Source organism: Malus domestica, chromosome 17 (assembly GCF_042453785.1).
Source record: "Malus domestica chromosome 17, GDT2T_hap1".
NCBI classification, from domain to species: Eukaryota; Viridiplantae; Streptophyta; class Magnoliopsida; order Rosales; family Rosaceae; genus Malus; species Malus domestica.
This window is the reverse complement of record NC_091677.1, coordinates 15,451,233-15,460,943: the sequence shown is the minus strand read 5'-3', so window position 1 is coordinate 15,460,943 and position 9,711 is coordinate 15,451,233. Positions and strand designations below refer to the sequence as shown.

At 33.7% G+C, this 9,711-nt stretch overlaps 1 protein-coding gene across 6 annotated transcripts; it reads right to left on the bottom strand.

Annotated features, from left to right (window-relative positions):
• On the bottom strand, positions 1 to 8,441 carry LOC103417397 (beta-amyrin synthase-like). Of its 6 annotated transcripts, none has more exons than XM_029097094.2 (16): positions 8,116 to 8,441; positions 7,794 to 8,032; positions 4,541 to 4,726; positions 4,297 to 4,386; positions 3,645 to 3,842; positions 3,013 to 3,097; positions 2,725 to 2,891; positions 2,355 to 2,660; positions 2,103 to 2,222; positions 1,879 to 2,001; positions 1,714 to 1,812; positions 1,458 to 1,514; positions 1,145 to 1,335; positions 872 to 1,049; positions 604 to 768; positions 1 to 408 (listed from the first exon to the last, which is right to left on the bottom strand). In XM_029097094.2, exons 2-16 carry the CDS (start codon positions 7,992 to 7,994, stop codon positions 292 to 294), a joined length of 2,283 nt encoding a protein of 760 aa, XP_028952927.1. In that variant the 5' UTR covers positions 7,995 to 8,032; positions 8,116 to 8,441; the 3' UTR covers positions 1 to 291. The 6 variants fall into 6 exon arrangements, with proteins under 6 accessions (XP_028952927.1, XP_028952928.1, XP_028952932.1 ...); XM_029097095.2 differs by having other exon boundaries at positions 2,355 to 2,627; XM_029097099.2 differs by lacking the exon at positions 2,355 to 2,660.
• Positions 8,442 to 9,711: the final 1,270 nt, after the last annotated feature.

The window sequence follows — 9,711 nt, the reverse complement described above, 5'->3', positions numbered from 1 at the left end:
GGTAGAAGATGATGGTGCTGTTACACCAATTCCTTAGTTCTCGGTAAAGCATTACAAGCATGTAAGGTGTGAGAGGCCATAGGCTTATAGCCGTTGGACCTCCGCTACCGAACAAACAGAACTGATCATGTGCAAATGCACATGGATTACTTAGTGACTCATCCAACATGACAGATGGCACACATCAAGCCTATGAGCTTATTATAATCCATTTACAAACGCTTAAACTGAAATACAAAGCTTTTCCAATGAATCAAAACATTCTTTTCTTCGTGAACATGGCTGCAAAGCTTAGACATCAACGAACGGAACCCGCCTGCGGTATTCTGCAAGTGCCCACATGGGAAAGATATTTCTATAAGCTGCATAATGTAGCATGCAGTTCTTCAAGAATACTCCAGTGATTTCCTGCCATACATAATTAGTGGTTAGAAGTTATACAAGGTTTCAAGTAAAATTTTGAGCATACGTATAAACAACACAACACAACATGATATGCTATTTTGTGCTTCATATTCGTACTCGTCAAGCTTGCAATGCAAGTAATACTAAGGCAACTTTTTTTAAAAATTTTGGTTGGAACTAATGTGGTAAGCAAGATACCTGTTGAGGAAAATCACCATTTTCCATCTGAGAATTGATTATCAACTTTGCTGCACGATGAAGAGGTGTGGGGTCTCTTTCCGCCTGCCCTGCATGAATCAAACCCATCATAGCCCAAGCTGTGTGCACTAAATTTGATCGGTTTCCTTCAAGAGGAACGTACTCCTGTATCACGCGCCATAGAGTGAAATACTTAGTCCAAGACAATGAGATTAATTAAGAAATACTTGCAGCTAGCTTCAATCATAATCCACCTCTCATATTTTACCTTTTTTGGACATGAAAGGTAGCTCTCTCCCCAACCACCATTCTCTTTCTGGATTGCGAGTAGAAAACTAATAGCTTTGCGCATGGCTGCACAATTGTTGAAGGTCTTACCAGCAGCAGTTAGCCCCCCAAGAGCAAACCAGGTACCATATATGAAGCAAACTCCCCAACTCCCGTACCTATGCAAACGTTTCTTCACTAAGTTCTTTTTCTTCTCCAGTTTCTAATCAAAGAAAATTATATAATCAAATTTTGATTTAATCATATGATATACCATGAACCATCTGCCATTTGTACGTTTTCAAGGTACAGTGCAGCGGCGGTAATAAATTGATCAATCTCTTCCTTCCTGTGGCCAGGGTATAACTTCTTAAATAAAACTAAAGCCTGGATTGCAGATGAAGTGCACTCAGCATATTCATGCTCAACCACAATGTCCGCGAGGAATTCTGTGGGATTTAACATCTGAAGGGAAAAAATGGACAATATCCTAGTAAGTATATACTAAATAATGATTTAAAAAGTTTTAGTTTCTTACGCATCTGACTAAGTTCGACAACATGACTCCAATTTTTTAAAATTCTTACTTCTAACCATTCTGCTGCTCCTGCTGGTTCCCAGGCTGCTAAGCCACCATTCTTACTCTACAATGAGACATATAGTGAGATTTGTAATGACTAGAGAAACCTAATAGACCATGCACTGAAGAAAAAATGTATTGAAATGTTAAAAGTTTTCAAAACTTTTAAAGTAAGGCAGCCATGCATTAGATCCAAATCTGATTGTGGCAACAAAATGCAAATCAAACTCATATCTATGACTGTCAGAAATAAAAGTTGTCACCTGTAGGGAAATTAGGACATTGACAGCATCGTATAACCGCTCAGGCTCCATTTTTTCACCAACTATCTCTGGTGGCATCATCGATAAAAGCAGGCAACACTGTAGAGGGGGTTATGGTGAGAAAAATTGAGATAACATTTTAGACAACTAAGTTGAATTTGTTACCTTTAAACCCTCTGCCGTGCAATCAGAAACTTGCCATCCATGATCTTGATCAGAGAAAGTCCACGATCCTTTGGAAATGTGGCGGTACATGCTTTTGAAGTCACCCGACGGATTGTCCTTGACCTTAACAATCAATCCAAAACAGTCACTATTTAGAACAAAATAATGGATGCACATTTACATTTTACAAATATGAAAGTTGAATTGACTATATAAAAACGAACCTGAGATTTCTTGACGAAGTCATGTCCTCTAGCAAGAGTGGGTGCAATTTCATCGGTTAGATTGGAAGCAAGCAAAGCTTGAATGGCAAGACCAGTATCCCACAGTTGACTGCCAAAACCCTGCATGTATCAATAAAATGTATCAATTTATAATGTTTTCCAATGATTTAGAAGAGTAAGCTTTTGAAACAGAAAAAAAGGATCAAGAACAATTCATCGTATCATGTAATGTATTAACAAAATGTGTTATACATGCATCTTCATCCCATCCTCAGCAACCCATAAATAATCCGGTATCCTGGCAAGATGCTTTTTAAAATAATCCCCATTTGGATCTTCCACCCAACAAGCCAACATGCATAACACCTTTTCCACACATCCAATGGTAATGTATCTGCTGTTTTCATCTTCATAATGAACATGCTCCATTGTTACTTCAAGAGCCCTTTTCCTGATCAGCTTGTTAAACGGCCAGCGAGTAAGAAGAGGCTCCGTACATACGTACAGACAATCCCATAGAAAGTCCTGTATCCAAGGATGAGGGTAGTAGATGTCCACCTGCAATCAAATTATTAACAAGAAAACATGAACTAATCAGCTAACTTAATCAAGTTAAACTCACCTTAGCGCAGTGATGACGCACTCCCTTCCAATTAATTTCGTCATAAGGTTGAGCATAGAGTTCTTCCCTTAATTGTAGTGTGAGAGATGTTATTGGACCAACAAATCTTTTCCCATATAAATATGACATAGGCATGTAAACCATCCTACAGTAGCACCACATTTTTGCTGCATTTGCATGATGTAGAACAGATTAAAAAAGAAGACTATAGGTAGAGAGAATAATTAAATCAATCAACATGTGAAAGTTTGAATTATTTGTACTTGTGGTGTTTAGAATGGTGCCAACCTGGATGCATAGGAAGAAATGAAGGCAGAATCCAAAACTCTGGGGGCATTGGGTTGCTTCCGGACCACTCAAACACACCAAGTATCTACAAGAATCAATTAAGCAAGATTAATTAGAAAGGGAAATGCTCTTACATAGTTGCAGTGCAGTGTTCTCAAACAGCACTAGTACTAAATTGAAGCAACTAGTCATGTTTTATTTTCGATAAAAAGAAAGTATAATTACATTGATAAAGTAAACGCAATTTAGACACACAATGCCAAATATGACTCCATTCTGCAATTTACCGAAATATTCAGGGTTAATTATGATTTTTGGTGTGCTACATGTAAAGTCATATTTGAGTTAATATATTGTTAATCGGGGCCCACCACTATTATGGAGTGTATAAAAAATAATGTTAGTTTTGTGCGTCTAACTAACATTATTAAGAATTAAAAGTGATACATCTTTATACGTTGTCAATATTGCCCCGTTATCGATAGCAAATAATCTCATGTAATTCAGCTATATAGGGTATAGATAAAGTATCAATATGTAGTTGACGATTTGCTATAGTGATAGTGCTATTTAAGAACAGTTAACTGAATCCTAATAAAAGCAATTAGTCTTAGTGTTGCACATAGGCATACCGAAAGCCAAGTTTTACCCCAAGAGGGGATGTGGGTAACACTGCCATGATCAAGAATCCACTTTCTAGCTCTTGCACAAGCATTGTCTTGGCCACCATCAGGGCCTTCTCCAAGAATACGCATGCAAATGTAGTTGAGAGCTGTGCAGAACATGGTGCTGTGTCCTTCAATGTGTAATCCCCAACCACCATCTTGGTTCTGAAATACCCGAAAAAGTAATGCGTATTAATTAGCTTTATTTATTCAGTGTTTTTTTTTTATTCGAGCGGGACTTCGGATGTAGAAGTGAAAACTCTTGGGCAACTTCACTGCAACCCTTGTTAGTAGTTTAACACAAATAAGCACATTCTGAAAAATTAAAATTTGATGCAATTTGTGTGAACAAAGGCCAATATATATAATATATATATACACACATATATATGTATATATATATATGTGTATATATATACATACATATATATATAATATATATAATATATATACACACACACATATATATATATATATATACATACATATATATATATATATTATATATAATATATATATACACACACACACACACTCATATATATATATATGTACACATACATACATACGTATATATGTACGTACGTATATATATATATATATATATATATTTATGTACCTGATGATAGTTTATGTAACGCAAAATTTCTTTGCAGTGTTCTGTAGAGAATACAGTGTTAAGATGTCCCGTAATGTAAGTGCACATGACCTGAAAATTTTGAGTAGGAAATTGTAAAGTAATTAGTAACCCCCTAAAATTTGAACTTTGGTAAAAACTTGAGAATATATGTGCTATATATTTTTAAGCCCCAAAACGGGAACATGAGATTCAAATAACATGATAGTAAATAGTAAAGGCTCACCAAAGGAGGAAGGAAAAACAACACGCCGGCATTTTCAGCCGGCCAATGGCCATCACTAGCCTGCAAAGCTGAAAAGAAGTGGATAGACCTTCTCAATGTAACGGTGGCCTTTTCGTATGTGATTTCCTCTCCATCATCAACTTTCACCGGGGGAATTGTCTGTTTGAAGTTCTTCTCCCTTAGTAACTGTCGGTTAGTGAACATAAAATTAAGAGCGATACAAATGAGAGGATTAAAGTTATGATGATGTTATTATTACTAAATAAATGTTATTAAACCCTAAAATTTTTATGGTGTTGCCCATCAGATAGGAAATGAAAACTTGTAAGTACCAGAAACAAGACAGACAAAAAGTAGATGTTTGTTTGTTTGTTTGGTGGTTTGTTCTTTTTACAACTTGCTATGCACCTGCCGAACAAGGCTCATTTCTTTTCCCCAACTACGAATAAGATTGGGAGAAGCCCAAAAGCCCCCAACCAAGAACGAGTATATTTATATTAAGGGGTGGGGAGTAAATTGGTATCAAACTCGACATTACAAGATTCAAACATATGTAAGTGAAGAGGAATATCATTAAACCCTAGTACCAAGAATGGGTATATTCATCATGAGAATGTTACTTGTTACCAAAACCATTGATCATGTTCGATGAACACAACTTAGAACTTTCATCTTATTGTGCTCTCCTACATATGGTTGACTAAACAATCTCTACATTTAAATTGATTATTTTTTTTTTTTGCAAACATAATATTTAGATGACGTGAAAAAGTAAAATAACGTGTCTGATTTTACAGTTTATACGGTATGTTAATGATAAGTGGTGGATAAGTAGGTACACCTATAGCGTGGACACATGTGTTGTTTCTAATTAAAAACTACATGGGTGGAACCAGGATAACTAGAACTCACATTTAGTAGACCCGACAGTTTCTGACATGACACGAAAACGACACGAAAATAATGGGTTTCGGGTCAACACGATAACTTATCGGGTCATTATCGGGTGACCCGTTCAGAACCCGTTAATAATGGGTTCTTAACGGGTATACAAGCGGGTAACACGTGGGTAACCCGTTTTGACCCCGTTAAGAAAAAAAATTATTTTGATAATTTTAAAGTTTAATTACTAAAAGATTTATTATAAAATACAATAGCCATATTAATATATACAATATATTCTATATTAAATAAGTTTTTTAAAAAAAGTTTTAGTCATTATTTATTTTTATTATGAGAGTTCCTTATTATCATTACTAGGATAAATTTTACTTAACATGTTGTTGTCAGAAATTAAAATAAACTAATATAGTTTTTGTATATGCAAGAACTAAGAAGACATACATACAAGTATGAAAAATATGAAAGCATATATAAACACTCGTGATTCATCATTATTCCTCCACAAGTGGTTACACTTACATTATCGTTTAGATTTTTAAAATCCTCCAAATCTTCATCAATAATGTTTTTTATTTGAGGGCAAAATTAATAAAATTAATAATAATTATTGTAGAAGTGTAAAAAATGTAAAAAAAAAAAAATACAATCACTCATAGTGACAAACGTTACAACTTTCATGAATGGGTCAGCTTCGAAATCCAACACTGTAATTCATAAATCTTAAATTTATATTTAACCGTCGATTGCCATTTATGCTTTATTCTTCTTATTGAATTTCATTTTTAAAATTTTCTTTTTTGAAAACATGATCATCTGGCGGATGTAAGAAGATGAACGGTTTAGATCTTTGATATCATGTTTTGATATTTACGATTAATTGAAATATGAGTTGATGTCATATAGTTTGTAGAAACTTTATAAACATCAAGCAATATTTTCACTAATTGTAAAACTCTAAATATAATATCAACGATCCAAACGTTCTTCCTGCATCCTTTAATAGATCAAGTTTTCAAAAAAGAAAATCTGAAAAAAAACAAAATTTGATGAGAACAATGAAGCGTAAATGTAAACAACAATCAACGGTTAAATTTTGATCTATGATTTATATGATTATAGTGGCGAATTTCGAAGTTAAGCTCTTTATGAAAGTTGTAAAGCTTGTCATTACGAGCATTTATATATTTTTTCTTTATTTTTTTACACTCCTACATTAATTAAAAAACTATTAAAGACTTTAGGTAAGTGAAAATATACTTAAAAGAAAAATGTGTTTTTATGTTTTGGATGTGACAATATGATATGTATATACTTATTTACTATTATGTTTTTCATTTGATTATTTTTTGGTTTAAAATATATCCTTAACGGGTAACGGGTCGGGTCATATTACCTGTTAATATTATCGGGTCGATTTCGGGTCGGGTCATTTTACCCGTTTATTTTAACAGGTGTTACACGAGATGGCTCGTTAAGATATCGGATATGACACGAAAATGACACGAACACGAAAAACATGACATGAATGCCAGGTCTAACATTTAGTAGAAACATGATCAAATAAGTATCATAGGTTCATATTGGTGGGAAATGTTATTCTTGTCAAATTGTGGCTTATATTTGCGATTATTTATCAAATATAACCAAAAATTAACCTTTAATTTAAAAAATGTCACTTTTTATAAAATCGTTCAAATATATCCAAAATTCCACCTAAATAGACACAAATACCCTCAAATTTAACAATCAATAAATTAAAGGCTTTTTAGTCAAAATGATGCGTGACATTGACATAACTCCTTAATTTGATCCTTAACAATTAATGATAATCAATAGTAGTGTTTTTGAATTTTTCTATTGTGAAAAATCTATCAATTGCTCTTTTAGTGTGATGATGTGGCACCACGTGGGTCTCACAAATACAATCATATAACGACATGTGGATTAACTTCAAAAATTATTTTTATATTTAAAATTAAAAATGATATTAATAAGAAAAAAGGCGTTGAAGGCATGATTGAAATTCTGCTGCTCCTACTTGCAGTAACCGCGACGGCGCTCAATGTCAGTGATGAGGGGGTCGAAGGGAATAGGGTTGTGGTGGTGGAGTGTAGAAGCAAAAGTTAGACCGGAGCTTGAGACGACAGTAGCTAAAAAGCCTTTAATTTATTTAATTGTTAAATTTGAGGGTATTTGTGTCTATATAAGTTAAATTTTGGATATATTTGAAAGTTTTTATAAAAAGTGACATTTTTGAAATTAAGAGTTAATTTTTGGCTATATTTGAAAAATACTCCAAAGTAAACTAATTGACAACATTATAAGTTTGGACGAACTAATTAAAGTATACCTGCATTCGCCATAGGAGGTCACTATTGGGCTTAACCTGATAGCGATTATTGTAGAAATGAAGACGAGCTTCTTCCACCTCAGCTCGCTGTTCGGTAGTTCCTGCTTCAGGGTCAAACTCAAATATCTGCCTACCCACGAAGTTGTTTGTGCTGTAGATGTATGGATCATTGCCACCATCTGCGACCTTAAGCTTCCACATTTTTCAATATTCTTTATTTCGTTCTTCTTATCAAGTACCTGTCGCATGCAAGCAATTTATAAGTCACAATGTATCTTTATAGGAAGTGTAATTCGCATACTCATTTTTACCTCCTACATACCTTGTTAATTTTTAGTCAATGATCTTCTTCAATTTATTTGATCTGATGGTCGAAAATTAAGAAGGGTGTGTGTTAAGCAAAAATGAGTGTGGATAGCACTACCCTATTTATATCATCACTTTTTGAGAGAGAGAGAGAGCTGCATATAGAAACGTAACTCTGCTTTCAATGGAGAGAGAGAGAGAGAGAGAGAGAGAGAGAGAGAGAGAGAGAGAGAGAGAGAGAGAGAGAGAGCTGTATATAGAAACGTAACTATGCTTTCAATGGGCGAATGTATAGGTGAACTTCCTTTCTGTATATATTGATAGAAACTTAACTGTTTTCTTAATGTGATCACCTTCCTTTGGATATATATAGATAGAAAGTTAACTATTTCCTTAAATGTTTGTTATTAAGAAGTTATTGTGTAGAAAGTAAGTTTATTTTGATTGTAATAAAATAAATTAATTAATTGAGTTTGTTTTCTTAAATCTTACGCATCAATAATAATCATTTTTATGAATATTATTATAAATTTGATATTTACGATCAAATTCGGTTATCATTCTAAAATCATAAGATAGTATACTAATGTCAAGCATAATCATTTTTTTAATACAAGTATAACCAAAATAAGGAAAGAGATTAAAAAGATAACAAACAAAGAGTATCAAATATTGATTTTAATTTACTGAAAAAGTCACACAAATTGTTAGGCACCTTTAAGGTCGAGTTGTTTGGACTGAAAACATTTGTTAGGCACGTTCTAGCCCAACCCACTGACCTGTAACTAATGACTTAGTGCGGTCCAAGTTTTCAAAGGTACTTTATGATGTAGCGAAGTGGACGGTAAATATACCCTTTTTCACATCGAAAGAAGGTAATTCAGTTGATTTTTTTTTTATTTTCACAGAGGACAGTTGCTATATGGTGGAAAAATTGTAGTTTCAAAGGGACAAAAACTCGAGCTACGAGATGAAAACTCATCCTTTGGCAGTAGTCAAATCAGCAACTTATTGGATCATAAGGAATGAACTAAGAGGGAAGTATAAAGGAATCTTTTTCACTAAGGTCATCGAATCAAGTGATCCGGACTCTTGAAATTTGGTCTAATAGCTAAAATTATTATAACTTTTAAAGGGGACCCCTATTTTTAGCCATTGGATCAAATTTCAAGGGTTCGAATCACTTGATCCGATGATCTTGGTGGAAGAGATCAAAGCTCAGCACAAAAAGACACTCAACACAAAAAGACTTCAAAGCTCTGCAAACCTACTTGTTACAAATTCTTTTTGTTGTTCAGACACTCATTTTCTTTAGGGAATTTTAACGAAAAACTCCCAGTACTGTTCACTTTAACGAAAAACCACATTTTTACTCTAAAAAGTCAATCATGGTACTATTCACTTTACCCTTTATTTTGTCATTATCATTAAAACTCAAAGTTTTCAAGATCTTTTTGTTAGTTTTCCTTTTTCTTTATAGATCTGCAATATCACTTGTAGAATCGCTTTTTTGTATTAACTTCCTTTCTAAACAAATTTCCCTTGCTTGCAAGAATTTGCCTACTAGTAGTCAATTTTTTCCTGAATAAGTTTGTAGTCAATTTTTGCCTAA